The following is a 19,524-nucleotide window of genomic DNA, read 5'->3' on the forward strand; positions in this document are numbered from 1 at the left end:
CTCAAATCATAAATGATCTGAGACTCCATTAAACATTGAAGAAAACACATATATATATATAGATAGATATATATCTTCATTGTTATTCAACCCAAGATGCTGCCTCCTACATAAAAAAATCTACCAGAACAAAGGCCGAAGGGTTTTACACTAGACAAAGGGTTTTATACTACACATCAATAAACTTCAACCCTAGAAAAATTTGTGTTTTCTGTGATAAATATTCTTTTCAAAATTTACCAAGACAACTCTCCATTGTGAAATCGTCTCATTTAAGCATGTTTTCCAAAGCAATTGTTTGCCAAACAACAATGCGTTACCAGCACGCGAACGCTTTTTCATCATCCTTGTAAAAGAGAACATCGAAGAAGAAACCCCTTTGCTTGTCATGTTATAACTTATTGTGAAATGCGTTGGCAGATCCTCCGATCAGAAGTCCCGGACTCCTCCACTCCAATTCCCTGCCGCATCTCTTGTCTCTCTATTTTTCTCGTGCCCCAAGTGACCTACGACCGATCCGTTGTCTGAGTTGGAAGCGAGGGCCAGGGGGAAATTAACCAGGGCCCTGGCTCCTCTGATCTTGAACGCAGCGCGGTCATATGCGACCGCAGCCTCTTCGGCAGTGTTGAAAGTACCCAGCCAAACACGAGAGCGCTTCCTGGTGGGGTCTCTGATTTGTGCAGCAAACTTTCCCCACGGGCGCTGCGTGACTCCTCTGAAGTTTCTGTGGCAGCTTCGCTTCATGTCTCTAATCTCCCTCTCCTCTGGCTGTGGCTTTCTTCTAACTGCGCATACAGAAGAAGAAGAGGAGTAGTTTTGCTCCGTAATTTCGATCCCTTCAATTTCAGATGTTGATCTGCCGCTGTTCTCTTCGCATGAGGCCCTAGGGACGGTGGCATTGGCCAGCTGGTTGTAAAGGTTTATACCATTATGGTCAATATCAATATCGTCCTCCACTTCCAGCAAATGTTGGCGAATCAACTCCAACATGTTCATGCTCGAGCTCACCCCTGCAACATCCATGGCGGTCTCGAAACAATCGGCTGATACTGAGATTGATTTCTGCTGTAGTCAGGCATGCAGAGTTGTGTGGTGTGCTAAGTGCTAATATAATGTATGCTGTTCAAAGGCAATATTAAGCACCATGCCTGAAGGCTCATTATTGTCGGTTTATTTTCGTTCGTTGAATGAAAATAAAGTAATATTCGGGGAAAATTATGTAAAGATAAAAAGTTAATATTATGTTTAATATTTATCCACCATTCAATCTAAATACTTCCTTTCACTTTACCAAACTGTCTAAATCCCCTTCCAGATATACGTAACAATAAAGTGCATATTGTCACGCAAAAGTTTAGGGTTTAATCAATGTAAACATCATTTTACTAAGTCTTCATAGATAATTTACATGAAGTTGCATCATTCCATCCGTCGTCATTGCCTTTGAAAATTTAACATGACGTGTTCAGATATACGTCACAATAAAGTACATAGTGGGACTAAAAGGTGACAATAAAGTGCACATCCTGAATAAAATGTTTTAGGGTATAATCAAGTGAATAAAATGCTTAGGGTATAATCAAATGAAAGACAGCCTGACCACATATTATAATTTCAAATGAAAGAGAAATGGGGCACATTTGACTAGGAAAAGGAAATGCCAACCACGAACAATGACAAGCACGAACAAAATGGGAAAAGTCACATTGACCAACATTCCGTAGCCATAAATTCCAGTTTCCACACAACAACTCTTACCATGGTTATTTTGTCCACATTCAATTTTGTTAAGTTATATAAAAATCTTGGGCGAGGCTAGCTTTAATGTTTCTAAAAAATCTTATTCACTAAATAAGCTGCATCAACATTTCATTGATTATCAATGATAGTGATCGATACGGAGAATTTTTATTTATTATCAATGATATAATGATAATGAAGATTTTATAAGAAGTTATTATATTAAATAGTTTTATAAATTAAATTATTAATAATATTATTAGATATTAATTCATAATAAATAATAAAATAATTTTTTTATAATATACTTTATATTTTTAACATTAAAAAATTATATAAATTAATTAAATTACAATGTCATTCTATATTATTATTATTATTATAAATTTATGAATTATATATATATATATATATATATATATATATATATATATATTATTTTATGTGATAAGAAAAATATATTCTTGAGAAGAGTTTTTATAGAAATTACATTATAATTTATTTGTCGACGCTTTTAGAACCAAACCCTGTGGTTCATCATCACGATAAGTTGAAGAACCAGTCATCACGATAAGTTGAAGAACCAGATCATGGTTGCAGAACAAATAGAGAGAGTAAGTTATCCAACAGTTATATTTGACCATCAAACAACTACATTAAATAGGGTAATTGTATAGGACCAAGAGATATGGAAAGGGAGCTATAATAAGTTAATAATTAATTAACTTAGATAAACAAGTTCCCAATATAGTTAATTTTTTTTTTATTAATCTAAGATTTGGGTCAGAGAATTACCTAACTAATTATGTTATTTGATTATTACTCATTTATTATTTCTTCCTATTATTTCTTATAAATAATATTAATATAAGTCTTTGAAAATTTAAATAAAAAATTCCATTAGTTATTCTGAGTTGAATGCAAGCAATTTTCATTTAATCCCAAAAAAAAAACTAACTAATTAATTATTAACATATTATAGGCCACTTTCCATATCTCTTGGTCTTGTATGGTTACCTTGTCTAGTGTAGTTATTTCCTGGTCAAATATAGTCATTCCTCGTCAAATATAGCCACTAGATAACATGTTCTCTTTATTTATTCTACAACCATGATGTGGTTCTTCAACTTGTCCTAACGATGGACCACACTAGTTGGTTAGAAATTCATAGGCAAATAACTTATGCCATTATCTGGTTCTTCAACTTGTCATGACGATGAACCACACTAGTTGGCTTGAAACGCATCAACAAATAAATTATGATGTGATTTCGGCCCAAAACTCTTTTCAAAAATATTGATATACAAAAACTTAAATTCAACAATAAATATATATATATAAAAACCTTTAAATAAACATAAATTAAAAAACAAAAAACAAAAAACAAAAGACAAAAAACAAATACAAACAAAAATAAAAACTTTTTTGAAATAAATCTCACGTCTTTATTTTCACTACTAATAATATTCTTAAAAATTAAATCAATACCATCTCCCTAAAAATTAATAAAAACTTATAAATAAAGTATACACTTAAATATATTAAAACTTATAATATTATATTTAAACTTATAATATTTAAATCTGATAATATAATTTCAATTCATATAATATTTAATAAATAAATCTATTATAAAATATATATTATTTACCTTTAAAATAAATCCAACTTTTTTATTTCATAGTGAGTAAGCGTTATTTAATTGTTAAAGCGCTACTGAGTGTGTGCTCGAAATAATGCCTAAAGCATAAACTTGTACATGCTATAAGAACTTTTCATAAAATAACATTGGAAAGTTTTTTTTGAATAATATTATTCAATCTGGCCTCGTGTTTATTTGACTAAGAATTTATAAAACTATTAGACATACATTTCAATTCATTACATCACCTATAAATTGAAATATTCAACATTAAATATATTAAACATATAATATTTCAATTTATATGATATTCAATAAATAAATATATTATTATCAAATATATATTATTTACTTCAAAAATAAATAAAATAATATTTTAGTTTCGTAGAAGTGAGTAAACATTATTCAATTGTTACACCTGCCCAGTGTGCCCTCGAAATTTCTCATAAAATAACATTGGATTTTTTTGGGATAATGTTATTCAAATTGACCTTGGTTTTCTTTGAATAAGATTTTTCAAACTATCACACATACATTTTCATTTCTTTAAAATGTTTGACACATAAGAAAATGATTTGAAAATTAATGAACCCTTATATATTTGAGGAGTAAATCATTTCTGTGTTACAGCTTCTTACGACAATCAATTTATCACATATTTAGAAGACAAAGATAACAATGATATTGTTTGTATTTTCTAGGGAAAACTTAGAAATTCCCATCTGTTTTCGGATATCATCAATGAAATAAGATATAGATTTGATGACTTATTCTATTATGTGCGAGGAAAATAGTTAAAATTAATTAATAATATAAGGTACTAATAAATAATTTTAGATTTATAATCTATTTTAACAGATCATGTAAAACTCAGGAAAATGAAAATACAAAATATATTGCATAACGTATATAATTTTACAAATATAACCATACAAACAAACTCTGGTAATCATAATCATGATAAGTAAAATAATATAATTTAAATTATGACATAAAAAGAAGTCATAGATAAATAAAATAATATAATTAAGAGACACAATCATATAAATGCAATACGAACATGGTGGGTTCTTTTATTTATATTTAAAATTATGACATAAGAAGAAATCATAGATAAATAAAATAATATATTTAAGAGACACAATCATATAAATGCAATATCAACATGGTCGGTTCTTTTATTTATATTTGAAATTATGACATAAAAAGGAATGGTTTGACGGAAAAATATGAAATTATTAAATAGTTTTTTTAATGGAATTGCACTGAAATATATGTTAAATTTTTATTTTATTTTTATCTCAATTAAATATCTAAATAGGTTATAATTTTTTAAATAAATTATTATTATTATTGTTAAATAATAATAAATAGAATATATATTTTTTGAAATAACATTATAAATTACTTTTTTAGAGTGCCTTTGGTACAATCACATTAGTTCTTAGTTTCATAATCTTTGTTGTAATACTGATTTTCTGAGCCTTTCACGATGTCAAAATTATAGTAAGCTTCTCTATGAGCTTTTTGAGCATAAAAGTAAAATTTTAAATCAAACTAAATAATTCATTTCTTTATGTCTTATAGATCAAAGTTTGATCTCAATAGACGTTAACCACTATCATTATCATCATCAAAAACCATAAAAACTTTGATATAAACCTAAAGAAATAAAAAATGAGAACACAGAAAGTTGAAATTTAATTAGCCTTTTGATAAAATGCAGAGGACTTGGAACCTTACCTCTCTTTAGAGTCCTAGCTTCACGAGAGAGGGACGATAATGTTCAAATTTATCTGTATAAGTCAGGATAGACTTTTCAATGCATCTTTTGGCTGTGCTCTGCCGGCTATTTTTCTCTTTCTCACAACAAAAAATTGGGTCAATGATATATTGGCCTCAATTTATTCTAAACGGCTATTTTTCTCTTTCTCGCAACAAAAATTTGGGTCAATGATATACTGGCCTCAATTTATTCCAAAGTTAGAAGAAAATTTCAGTGGATTAGAACTATTATTCGATCTTTCCTACCGGGAAGCTGAAATCGACGGGATATTTCTTGTACTATGCCTGGTATGTCTTTTCGGATCACACAGCTTGGCTTGAGATGCAAGTATGAGAGGGATGATGCATATTACCATAAAGTTTAACTTCAAAAGCTATTGTATGGAATCTACCTTGAGTTTGTAAAAAATTATGTACGATTTACATGATAATTTATAAAATTAAATTAATGACAAAAATGTGAGTTTTTTTTAATGTATTTTGTTTTAGTTATTAGTTCCGGTATGTCGACATCGGTTGCAATCACATACTAAGTTGTAAACATTGTCGCACAAGTTTTCTTATAGTCGTTCGAAGATATATTTCAATTGTCGCACTTGTCGCTCTCAACTTTCGAGTCAGTCTCACTGAACACATGTTGTCTTGTTGGTTTGAGGTGTCTTTTTGTCGAGTCATGTTAAGTTTGTGATCACATTGTCGTGCCTGCACGAGTACAACTTTTTTCACAATTAGTCATTTTTCCTAAAAATCTATCGACTCGACAACCTTCCTTCAGCAGGACCCGATCTCAGTGACCTTGTACTGCTTCCCAGAACTGCGTAGAGCTTGAAGGTTTCCTCCGGGTAGCCTACTCTACATAATTCTGGAAATGAGCCAGTTGATTGAAGAAGTTGTCCCAGAAGCCGATCCACTTTGCACTTCCTGCAAGACTTTCCATCATGCCTCTCGTTGGTTAACTAGAGAAAGAACTTGAGTTGTGACCCTAGGCTATACTGAGCTCCAAAATTACCTAGAGTTGTCATGCCCTGCCCATCCTACTTACTCTGGAGCTAGCTCAGAAACTGTGTAGAGCTATCTTGTCCTGCCCTTCTTCATCGCTCTATAACCAACCTAGGAATTGTGCAGAGATGGCATGTCCTTGCAGCCCTTCTTCCTCGCTCTACAAGCAGCTCAGGAATTGTGCAAAGCTATTATGTCCAACCCTTATTCCCTATTCTGCAACCAGCTCAGAAACTGCGCAGAACTGTCCGAGCCCAGACTCTCTCTTAGGATTGTGCAGTTTTTACCAGCAACTCCCGTAACCCGACTTTGTGATCCTCTGGAAAACTGCAGAGATTATTCTACTAGTGCCTCCTGTTGCCTACACTGTCCTCCCTGAATATATTGCGCAGATCCCAGCTGGGTGACCTGCCTAGTGCTCGCCTGAAAAACTGCATAGATTGGCTGAGCAGCTTCTCGACACCCTGCCTGAGCTTCCTCCTAGAAGTTGCACAGTTATGCCTCATAACTATGTATTTCCCTACAGCTATCACTATTGTCTTGAATTGCAAAAATATGTCTCCCAGTGACATCTGCAAAATTTTCCCTGACAGTGCTCTGTAGTACTGCATCCTGGCATGCGCTGTACTCCGGCAGTCTGAGTGCCTTGTCCCTCTCCTAGTGACATCCACCAAAATGGAAAACAATGCATCACGGTAGATTGAAAGATTTTTGTCTTTGATGACATCTCGTCATGAGCGATTGTAGGAACATGTACATCGATGAAACATGGTGCGATGACGAAGGTGATGTAAAAGAGGTGCATTCTAGAAGACTTTCTCGTGGTTGAATGAACACACAAAGCACATCAAGCAAGCGAGTGAAAGTGATACAAGCCCATTAATTAACATCTTGGGGAGGCCCCAAGGTATGAAAAATTGAAATGTCACAAGAAAAGAGGAGAATACAAAATAACAAAACCACAAAACCACAAATAATTTTTTCTATTAAAACTTATAATAACTATAAAGGCTACATTGTGGTGGACAATCTGTGATTTTACAAAATGCGACTTGTTACTTATAACCTTTTTTTGTCACAATACCATAGGTAAATTCCATTGGTAGGTAAATACCATGGGTAGATGTCACTTACAATACGATAGGTAAATTCCATGACTAGATAAATACCATGGGAGAATGAATACCAAGGGTCGATACCACTTACAATACTATGAGTAAATAGCATGGGTGGATAACACTTACAATATCATTGGTAAATTCCATTGGTGGATAAATACCATGGGTGGATGTCACTTTGATGCATGAGCATTTGACTTAGAGGGAAAAAATCTTCAAACATATTCTAAAAGTCCAAAAAAATCTACAGGGAAGGGAGTGGGGTCCTTTAGCCAACAACTTTCATGCTTTTCTAGTTTAAGATAAAGATAGAATTAAGAATAAAACCATGCTGTAATAGTCACTTTATGGTAAGTTGTACTAGCTTTATGGCTTTAAATCACTCTATGTAAAAGGCATGCTTTTATGTGGATAAGGACCGAGAGGGCTTATCTATTATTTATAAATAAGAAACAATGAGACTCTCAAGGAGGAGAGCTCGGAAGCATTATCATCTGCAAAAACCTCTCTCTGTTCATCTGATTTTATGGTTCCATGTAAATTGGTATTTTATGCATATATCAGTGTGGTTCTATTATTTTCTGAGTTTATAAATGGTGATTCAACCTTTTTTTTCAATTAACTCTTAATATTAGACCTATTGGGGAGTTTTCCCTTCACATCGGCGAGCGCAGGCTTCTTAAATCATTTTATAGAGTTTCGTGGCCAAACTTTGTTTACACAAAGAAATTGCGAAATTTCTTTAGCCGGGGCATAATTCCAGACCTGAAATTTTATTAGATTTGGTTTATACCCATATTGGATCTGAACCAATATCGTGTCATAGGACCACAAATGGAGTGGAAGACCATTGGAATTGCTGAATTCCAAACTTTGATAGCTTGGACCCGAAATGCCATAAAGTGGAGTGGATAAGTTGTCGGGTCCGCGTTTGTTATTGCATCGCAAAGTTGGAGTAGGAGGAGCCAGGCCTTTGGAACTATGGAATCATCGATAGCGATTGTTGATTATCGCATTGGGAAAAGGTTGTTGAAACGGCCGATTATTAAAGCGTTGATAGTGCTATTTTCGATTAATGAAAAGTCTTGGAAATTAAGTGCCGAGAGTGTAATTCATTTGGAATTACACCAAGACCATTTGAAAACCTCGACAGTGTTGAAAAGCGCTGATAGTGTATTTTGTTCCTTTGGAACGAAATCTTCGTAGGTTGTGTATTTTGCATGAAAATGCAATTTTCTCATGTTTAAATGCACCGATAGTGTATTGCATTAATCCAATTTTAAAAGCTCGCCGATAGTGTGTTGTGTAAACCCTATGGATTTACAGTTCCGAAAGGAAGAGAGGTTCGTTTTGTTAATTGTGGACAATAACCAGGGTTGGGGTGATCAGAGGGAAAAATCATGAAGCAGTTAGGCTAATAATAGATGACTGATACACCTGTAGAAAGAGAAAGAAGAATTCAGCCAAATATTGAAGAAATTGTAGCTAGATTTGAGAGGTTATCTATATTTCCTGCAACCAGGCCACCATTAGTGGTATCAGAGCAGCCAACTAACATTGGATTGAATCTCAGAAGCAGGAGAAGGAAAGTTACTATGGATTTCAGAGTTGCAAGAGGACGAGGATGTGGTGGAAGAGGACAACATGTTGCAAATGATGAAGTGATGGAATTTGTGCAATAGATGCAATCCAGATTAGATGCATTAGCCATAGGAAGAAATATAGATGATGGAGATGTTAGTGAACCTGAGATTGAAGTTGCAGAGGAGGAAGCTGTAGCAGTTACTCCTAAGATGAGGTTCTTCCAGTTAGTGTGAGATCCATGGCCAAGCCAAATACCGAGGTATCAATATATGAAGGAGGACTGAATCCAGAATAATTAATAGACTGGATTAATGGTATGGAGAAATTATTCGACTATGAAGAAAAAAAGATGAGAAGAAAGTGAAGTTTGTTGTCACTAAGCTAAAAGGCCATGCAATGCTTTGGTGGGAGGGTGTGCAAGTAGAAAGGAAGAGACTTGGCAAGCAACCAATCAAGAACTGGAGTAGGATGGTAGAAAAGCTAAGAGGTAAGTTTCTGCCAAGTAATTATCAACAAACCTTGTTTAGACAGATGCAGAATCTTAGACAGAGGTCTATGACAGTGAAAGAATACACAGAGGAATTCTACAAGGTAAGCATAAGAGCTGGAGAAGCCCATGATACAAATGAGAAGGTGGCTAGATATATGAATGGTCCCAAGATGGAAATTCAAGATTATATAAGTCTACTGTCTCCTAAAACAGTAGAGGAAGCTAATCAGATAGTAATGAAAGCTAAAGAAAAACTCATGAGGAAGCAGTCTACCAGAGGGAGAGGTACTTTCTGAGGAAGGGGAAGTCAAGGTGGTAGAGGAAGATCTACAACACCTAAATATGAAGCTAGCAGTAGCTCAGCCCAACATGCACCCACAGGATGTGATGCAAGAGGCAGAGGGTGTTTTTCTAGAGGAAGAGGAGGCAGAGGAAGAGGCAGAGGAATAAGATGTTACATTGTAACAAGCTGGGACACAGAGCTTTTGAGTGCCCAGAGAATGCATAAACAAATCAGAGGAATGCCATTGTTGCTCAAGCTGAGGGACAAAGAACATTAGCAGCAGTGATAGAAGAAGAAAATATACCAGAGAGAAGAGAATCTTTAGTAGTTAATAAATTTTTTCTCAAGCCAACAAAGGAGATAGTGGAACCATCACAAAGAAAGGCTTTATTCAGGACAATGTGTAAAGTCCAAGGTGAATGCTGTCAGATGATCATTGATAGTGGAAGAACTGATACTTTGGTCTCTACAGAAGTGGTGGAGAAATTGAAGTTGAAGACAATGAAACATCCAACACCTTACAAGGTGTCATGGTTACAAAAGGGACATCAATTGTTAGTGAATGAACAATGTGAAGTGGAATTTCAGGTGGGCAAGTATAAAGATAAAATTAATTGTGATGTGATGCCAATGGATGTGTGCCACATATTGCTTGGAAGACCTTGGCAATATTTTAGAGGAGATATGTATGATGGAAAAAGAAACACCTACAAGTTTGGAAAAGATGGTGCCAATCATACGTTGCTGCCTCTACAAGAAGAAGATGTACCAGGAAAGAAGACTGATCCAAAAACTCTGTTACTTGGATGAAAGGAATACTTGAAGTAGATTGAAGAAAATGAGGTAAATTTTGCTGTAATTTGCAAGCCCAAGGTAATAATGACTTATACTAAAGTTTCTGATTTACCCATTGAAATTCAAGAAATGTTGGAGAAATATTGTGATATTATTGTTGATGATTTGCCTAATGAATTACCACCCATTAGAAGAATCAACCATCATATAGATTTGATACCTGGAGCAAGTCTACCTAACAAAGCAGCTTACAGAATGACTCCTACAGAAAATGAAGAGGTTAGGAAGCAGGTGCAAGAATTGCTTGACAAAGGGCTAATCAAAGAAAGTTTGAGTCCTTGTGCAATGCCAATAGTGCTGAGTCCAAAGAAATATGGAGGCTGGAGAATGTATACAGATTTAGGAGCCATCAATAAAATCACAATCAAGTATAGATTTCCTTTGCCTAGAATTGAAGATTTAATGGATTGCTTGAGTGGAGCAAAGTATTTTTCAAAACTAGATCTTAAAAGTGGGTATCATTAGATAAGAATAAGAGAAGGGGATGAGTGGAAAACTATTTTTAAGACAAATGAAGGACTGTATGAGTGGAGAGTAAAGCCTTTTGGGTTGTCAAATGCACCAAGTACATTTATGAGACTCATGAATGAAGTTCTTGAAGAGTTCATTAGTAAGTTTGTAACAGTATATATGGATGATATATTAGTTTAAAGTAGGTCTAAGGAGGGGCACGTGAGACATCTAAATTCTGTCTTACAAAGGCTGTAGCAAGTGAAATTATTGCTGAATTTGAAGAATTTTTCATTCATGAAAGAAGAGCTAGTGTACTTGGGTTCTGTTATTTCTGCTGAAGGGCTAAAGATGGATCCAGAGAAGATCAGGGCAATTGTGGAGTGGCCTTTACCCAAGAGTGTTTTTGAGGTAAGGAGTTTTCATTGTCTTGCTAGCTTCTATAGAAAATTCATCAAGAATTTTAGTAAGATTAATGCACCTATTATTGAGACCATAAAGAAAGATAAACAACCATTTAGATGAATCGCTGAAGCAGAAAAGAATTTTTAGCTGTTAAAGGAAAAAATCACTGAAAAGCCTATTTTGGTTCTGCCTGATTTTAACAAACCTTTTCAAGTGAAGTGTGATGGCAGCAAAGAAGCAATTGGAGGTGTTTTAAGTGAGGAAGACCGACCAATAGCTTATTTTAGTGAAAATCTAAATGATTCCAAAAATAAGTATTATTCTTATGATAAGGAGTTCTACGCAGTTGTGTAGTCATTGAAGAAATGGAGGCATTATCTAATGTCAAAGGAATTCATCCTTTATTTAGATAACCATGCACTATAGTTTATAATGCAGCAGCCAAAACTCAGCCATAAACATGCCAAATGGGTGGAATATCTTCAATGTTCCCATTTTGTTTTGAAACATATAAATGGCCAATCAAATAAAGTTGTGGATGCCTTAAGTAGGAGAAATGTATTGCTTCAAGAGAGTCAAATCCAAGTGTTGGTTTTTTATTTTCTTAAGGAATTATATGAGACCGATTCAGATTTTGAATAGGCATTCGAGCCTTGTTAAAATCTTGTTTTGGTGGATGGGAGTAAATGGTTGGATTGCTTCTTACAAGATGCGCTGTTATTTAAGAAAAATCAATTGTGCATGCCAAACTATTCTATGAGGGAGAATTTAATCAAAGAAAAACATAGTGGAGGACTTGTAGGACATTTTGGCATAGAGAAGACTTTTGAACAGTTGAATAGATTTTATTTCTAGCCGAAAATGAAATCTGAAGTGGAGAAGTATGTGGAAACTTGCAAAGTCTGTCAATATGCAAAAGGCAGAAGCCAAAACATAGGTTTGTATATCCCATTACCAATTCTAGATAGGCCTTGGGATATGGTAAGTATGGATTTTGTTTTGGGCTTACCAAAGACTCAAAGAGGTAATGATTCAATTTTTGTTGTAGTGGACATATTTTCAAAAATGGCACACTTTATTCCATGTTATAAAACTAGTGGTGCTTCTCCCATTGCTAATTTGTTTTTTAAGGATATTGTAAGATCGCATGGGTTGCCCAAAAGTATTGTCTCAGACAGGGATTCCAAATTTGTTGGTTCTGGAGGACACTATGGAAGATGTTAGGAACTAAATTAAGTATCAATTCTCCCTATCATCCACAAACTAATGGACAGACTGAAGTGGTGAACAAGAGTTTAGGCAATCTTTTAAGGATCCTTATTGCAAAACATCTAAAGCAATGGGATCAAGTGTTAGCACAAGATGAGTATGCATATAATGACTCAGCTAACAAGAGTACAGGACAGATTCCATTCCATATTGTTTATGGAAGGCATCCAGGAGGAATAACTGAATTAAGAAATTTGGGAAAAGAAAAGATGAGAAGTGCATAGGGTGAAGATTTTGCTTCAGAAATGCAAGCAATACATGAACAAGTGAAACGATAGCTGCAGGATAGCAGCATAAAGTACAAAACCAGAGCAGATATGAGGAGAAGAGAGGTGAACTTTGAAGTTGGGAATTTGGTTTTATCACATCTCAGAAACGAGAGGTTTCCAAAGAGGGAGTATAATAAATTGACGTTCAAGAAAATTGGACCATGCAAAGTACTGAGGAAATTCTCTGCAAATGCCTATGAAATTGAGTTACCCCCTGATGTTGGGATATCACCAACTTTTAACATTGCAGACCTGTACAAATATGAAGGTGAAACTACAAATAATACAGCACAAGATCAGGAGACCCAAGAGATTGACTCGGTGAAACAGTTACCCACAACAAAGGAGTTGCAGCCAGAAGGAATTCTGGAAAAGAAGGTTTTTAAGAAGACAAGGGGACGAGAGTACCTCCAATATTTGGTAAAATGGAAGGGACAACCAACTGCTAAAGCTACTTGGGCTATAGAAGACATGCTATAGAAACTGGGCAGTTCTGTAGATGAACTCATTGACAAGAGCCCATGAAGAATTTTGTCCTAAGGAGTCTGATGTAGGAGCATGTGACTTAGAGGGAAATCATCTTCAAACATATTCCAAAAATCCAAAAATATCTACAGGCAACGGAGTGGGGTCTTTTAGCCAGCAAGTTTCATGCTTTTCTAGTTTAATATAAAGATAGAATTAAGAATAAAACCATGTCGTAATAGTCACTTTATGGTAAGTTGTAGTAGATTTATGGCTTTAAATCACTCTATGTAAAAGGAATTCTTTTGTGTGGATAAGGACATAGAGGGCTTACCTATTATTTATAAATAAGAAACAACAGGATTCTCAGGGAGGAGAGCCTGGATGCATTATCATCTACAAAAACCTCTCTCTGTTCATCTGATTTTATGGTTCCATGTAAATTGGTATTTTATGCATATATCAGTGTGGTTCTGTTATTTTTTGAGTTTATAAATGGTGATTCAGCCTTTGTTTTTCAATTAACTCTTAATATTAGACCTATTGGGGAGTTTTCCCTTCATATCGACGAGCGCAGGCTTCTTAAATCATTTTATAGAGTTTCATGGCCAAAATTTGTTTACACAGAGAAATCATGAAATTTACTTAGCCATAGCATAATTCCAAACCTAAAAATTTATTAGATTTGGTTCATACCCATATCGGGTCCGAACCAATATCGTGTTGCAGAACCACAAGTGGAGTGGAAGACCATTGGAATCGTCGAAGTCCGAACTCTGATAGCTCGGACCCAAAATTCCATAAAGTGGAGTGGATAAGTTGTCGAGTCTGCATTTGTTATCGCATCGCAAAATCGGAGCGAAAGGAGCCAAGCCTTTGGAACTGTGGAATCACCAATAGTGATTTCCGATTATCGCATCTGGAAAAAGGGTGTTGAAAGGGCCGATTATTAAAGCGTTGATAGTGTTATTTTTTTATTAATGCAAAGTATTGGAAATTAAGCGCCGATAGTGTAATTCCTTTGGAATTACGCCAAGACCATTTGAAAACCGCGACACTGTTGAAAAGCGCCAATAGCGTATTTTATTCCTTTGGAACGAAATCTTCACGAGTTGTGTATTTTGCATGAAAATGCAGTTTTCTCATGTTTAAATGCGCCGATAGTGTATTGCATTAATCCCATTTTAAAAGCCCGCCGATAGTGTGTTGTGTAAATTCTATGAATTTACAGTTTCGATAGGAACAGAGGCTTGGTCTGTTAATTTTGGACAATAACTAGGGTTGGGGTGATCAGAGATAAAACCCATGAAGCAGTCAGGCTAATAATAAATCACTGATACACCTGTAGAAAGAGAAAGAAGAATTTAGCCAGATATTGAAGAAATTGTAGCCAGATTTGAGAGGTTTTCTATATTTCTTGCAACCAGGGCACCACACTTACAATACCATGGGTAATTTCCATTGGTGAGTGAATATTATCGGTGTATGAATACCATGGGTGGATGCCATTTCCCATTTGGATATTTCTTCCCTCCTTATGAAGAAATGGTCTGCATTGCCTGAGGTTCCCTTCTCAGAAGCCTTTGTTGAATATGAAGAGCCATTGAAGAGAAGGGTTTTGTGTGGTTAACCCATAATCATGATGAACGAAGATCCGGGAATAGAGATACTGTGTAATGCTTGTGACCAACTATGATATCGACAATTTCGGCCTAGAAAATGGACTTCAATAAATTATGGCTTTATCGACGACACATAACCATGGAAAATGAAGATCCGAGGATAAAGATACCCTGTAATGCTTCTGATCAACTGTGATACTAACAATTTGTGTCCTAAAAAATGGACTTCGATGAAGTGTGGGTCTGTGGATGATCCATAACCATGAAAAATGAAGATCTGAGGATGGAGATACCCTGTAATGCTTGTGACCAACTGTGATACTTGTTAGCTACCTATACCAATAGGTTTCATATTTCATGATTGGCAATGAAAAGTTCCAAATATGCTCTGCTTTGATGATGCAAAGATCACATATTTCCATAAGAATACAATCTGTGCTTATAGCTTGATGGGGACTCAAATTTTGATGGATGATCCAACAGTCTAAACTGGATCATGTCATGCTTTAAATTTTCAGTTGTAGAATAGAGAAAGGAGTCTGTCCAAACTGTTTAATCTTGGCAGACAAGTAGTTCAGGTAGAGAAGAAAAGGCTCCCAACAGCTTAATCTGGGACCTTGGAAGAAATAAGGGTAGAAGTAGATAGAAAAACAAAAGAAAAAGCCAAAGAAAAGAAAAGGCAAGTAAGGGTCTGCAAGCCTAAATGCACCCTTCAAGAAGAAACAAAAAATGCTAGGCAAAATAGCTGGGTAAGTAGATGGGGTTGCAGAAGTGGTATTCATTTCAGATTTAACCTTGATGGTCAAGATGAGAAAAGAAAAACAAAGAAGCATGTCTAACTTCGCAATTATCCCTTTTCCCACTCATTACTAACATCCCCTCATCAATTGAATTCCTTAGAAGACTTGAGGTTTGATGGTGGTTTTATTCATTGAAAAACCACATTTCGTGTCTAAAAATTCTTTTCATTTTGATCTACTCCCTAAACTAAGTAAGTTTCAAGTAAACTTAGTGATTTTCCCCCTCATTCACATATTCCCCCCATATTAACTCTAACTCTAGTATGTAATTCCCCTATGTTACCCTTTCCCTAGTATTATTAACACCATGGTGTATAAATCCCCAAACATTCTATAAATATCCTCCTTTTAGCATTATAGCTAAATATGTCTGTCTAAAGGGAGACTTTAGTCCACCTGGGACTATGGTCAACCCTGTCATGGGGCTGCTCTAACCTCTGGTTATGAGCAACAACCTTTCTCCTAAGCCCTCACCTTCCCTCTGCTCAGAAAAACCCAAAAAATCCCCAAAAACCTTGCTAAAAAACCCCTTTTGTCCCTTTAACTCGCTTCATTGGCAAAAATACTCTAAAAACCCACTTTTCTCCTTTATCCAAAGTCTAAGCACCGGGCACATTTTGACAAAACTATTCATAAAAAACCCATTTTTATGATTCCAATGGTTCGGGCGCTATATTGGTTTTATTGAAAATATATTAAAAAACCATCGAAATTCTTCATAACCCAATGATCTTCCGCTAAGCGCGCATCCCAAAAAATACATTTTTTAAATCCCGCCCCCTTCCGTATCGCTCGATCACTTCATCAACCCGTCAGCCGTCCGATCGAGTGCCTCTGATCGGACGGCCCTTATGCATATCGGGTTGGTCCCCACGCCCGACAGTTAGCGCCCGAGAAACTGACGAAGGGTTACGTCAGTCCTCGGCCACGCGTCACCTTCTCAGTCTCTCGGAGCGGCCTCTGACAAAACCGGGGCCGTATGGTAAGCGGTCCGAGAAAACCGTTACCACTGTTTCACTTACCGCCCGGTTTTGCTGGTCCCATGTCATGCCCACGTCAGAGCCACGTCGCCGCCACCCCGCCGTCGCATCACCTCATTCGTCCGTCCCTTCGCTGACATGTCCGCCACTTCAGCATATCCATGGACCAACCAGGACCTGCCACATCACCGGTGACGTCATGCTGACGTCATCCGACTCCGACCCCACCCGATGACGTCATGCTGACGTCATCCCAAAAAGGCGCCAATATGACAAAAATCTATTTTTAGGCCAAAATTTCGTGTTTTTTCTACTTTTGCCGAAAGAGACTGTTGTTGTTCCTGCATGTATTTAACGACCAGACCAACGCCAACCTGCACTGTTCGACTCCAAACCACGGGCGCCTCCGTCATACCTGCATTTGCAACTGTCAGTGGAAATCCGCAAGGTATTTCTCGAAATTATTCTCTGCACCTGGTTTTTATCCAATTTTCTACAAACAAACTGTTAAGGGAGTGTTAAAACACTGAATTCACCGTCTAATATCCAGTAACCTGTACCTATTTCCCTCTCCAAGGCAACAAACAGTTTACGAAACCTGCATTTGATTGAAACAACCTGAATTCACAGGTAGCTCGCGTAATCGTGAGCTAGAAACCTCTGCTGGCTAAATTCACCTTAGAAAAGTTCTGGTCAGCCCTGCTATTTATTTTTATCAATCCGTTAAACAGTATTTCAATTGCTGTGTGCTCAATTCACCCTCTGGTCCTTAAAATTCACACTTTCATCGTAAGGAATCACCTCTGTGTTGTTCTGCTTATTTCAACTAGTTCACCTGCAAGTCAGAAGCTTAATAGACCATGGAAACTCAAATTGCACTGAACATCAAGCCTCTCAATACCCCTCACAGGGAGTTAGAATGGAAAGCTCTGGGAGATGTGGATTATTAGATGTTAGTCTATTTTCCATTAGGCTCTAAATATAATATTCAGATGCTAAATGAGTTGAAAGCCCAGCACCTTAGTGGAGCTGATATCCTAGGCATTTGGGACTCGAACTTGCCCATCTACAACCTCCCCCAGGTAAATCCTATGCCAGAATTGATCCACAGATGCCAGGAGTGCTATGATCCATGCCAAAGAGCTGTTCTCAGCCCCACAGGCTCAATTCTGTTCCATATCACCCTAGAGAGCCTAAATGAGATGCTGCATTTCCACACTGCAAAACCATTGACCCCCCTCTACATGCAGAACTTGATAAAGAAGGGGACTAAGTTGTCAAATGACCAGATCATCAAAATCAATCAGTTGTTCATACAAACAAGCTCTGAAGCCATTAGAACTCCTCCTATTGGATATGCATACTTAAATGAATTGGGCAGAATGCTAGTGGATTTGATCAGCTATGTCCTAGGGTTCAGGGGAGTGGAGGATGTGGATGATAGTATAATGGCAATGCTATCTATATTCTCACCTGGAAAGCCTCCAGCTGTACATTATGACTATGCCACATATATTGCAGATAGGATCCATGACCAGCTGATGAATCTGCAAAGGGAGAGACTGTTCAGATACACTTCATACATTTACCATCTATTCTTGTTTTATCAACCAGACAGCTTCCTCATTCCCCTTAAGCGAGTTAATGCCCAGGGGAATCCAAGATGAGTTGTGTTTTGGACCTCAGTTTTTCATTGCACCTCTGTATCACCATACACATACTGTGACTTCATAGACTTGTTCATTCATCCAGCTATGACATTATTGTATGGTGTTTCTCCTCCAAGGTTAACTGATGACATGAGGAGAGTTCTCCATCTCTCCAAAACCTACAGCATTGGTAATTGGTACTTTTACCAACACCACACAATGATCAGAATATATGGCTGTGAGTTGAAGCCGTATAGGCTGCCAAGGTATGTCCCTATGAGACTTTTTGCCCTAGAATACTTCAGGAAATTTGGGAATGCCGACTACCTCCACTTCCAAAGAAAGAACAAGAAGGCACAGTTGAAGGTAAGGAGCCAGCTGGGCCCTTTCCTATATAACAAAAGAGAGGAGGGATGGAAAGAGGCAAATAGTATCCTAGAGGCCCTCAAACTGCAAACTAGTTTTGAGTGGATACCCTATGACCCCAATCATTTTGTTTCCCTCAGGAGGATAAAATACAAATTGGGTACCTATTCACATATGAGGCTGCCTGAGATTGAGCAGTATGCCAATGCATTGAGCTGGAAAAAGGGCACCCTAGAAGAGGAAATTACTAGTGAAGAGCTGCTAGAAATATTCAAAAAGAAGATGACTCGGAAACTTGTGGACAGGTCCCCCTCTCATATCAAAGACAACTTGGAGCAGCTGCCTCATCCTCAACAACACAACAGCAAGCTGCCATGAATACTCCACAGACATCCAACAAAGGCAAAGAAAAGCATATGGAACAGCCACCTCCTATGACTGAAGAGCAAATGGAAACACTAGTGCAACAACAAGAAGAAATGATGCAGCAGGAAGTGCAGCAACAAAAACAACACCAACAGTAGGAAGAACAAAGACAGGAGCAGCTTGTCCAGCAAGAGCAAACAGTGGAAGCCCCTAAATCCACTGAACAAACTGTGCCTCCAAGGCAAGAAACTTCAGCTGAGGCATCAATCCTCCAAACTCCACAAAAGGAGGATACAAGCAGGAAAAGGGACAGAGAGACTCCCCTTACAACATCAACAACTCATGGGGAGAAAAGACAGAGAATCAATCCCTTCTCAGAGGAAGAAA

At 36.6% G+C, this 19,524-nt stretch overlaps 1 protein-coding gene across 1 annotated transcript; it reads right to left on the reverse strand.

The window, feature by feature from the left end:
* Positions 1–429: 429 nt before the first annotated feature.
* On the reverse strand, positions 430–1,023 carry LOC149257746 (ethylene-responsive transcription factor ERF104-like). The gene has a single exon (XM_089386933.1). It carries the CDS (start codon positions 1,021–1,023, stop codon positions 430–432), a length of 594 nt encoding a protein of 197 aa, XP_089243059.1.
* Between the last annotated feature and the right edge of the window lie 18,501 nt (positions 1,024–19,524).

This window comes from Pinus tabuliformis, chromosome 6 (assembly GCF_031772625.1).
Source record: "Pinus tabuliformis cultivar Carrire ecotype Pingquan chromosome 6, CPIR1, whole genome shotgun sequence".
In the NCBI taxonomy this organism is placed as follows: domain Eukaryota; kingdom Viridiplantae; phylum Streptophyta; class Pinopsida; order Pinales; family Pinaceae; genus Pinus; species Pinus tabuliformis.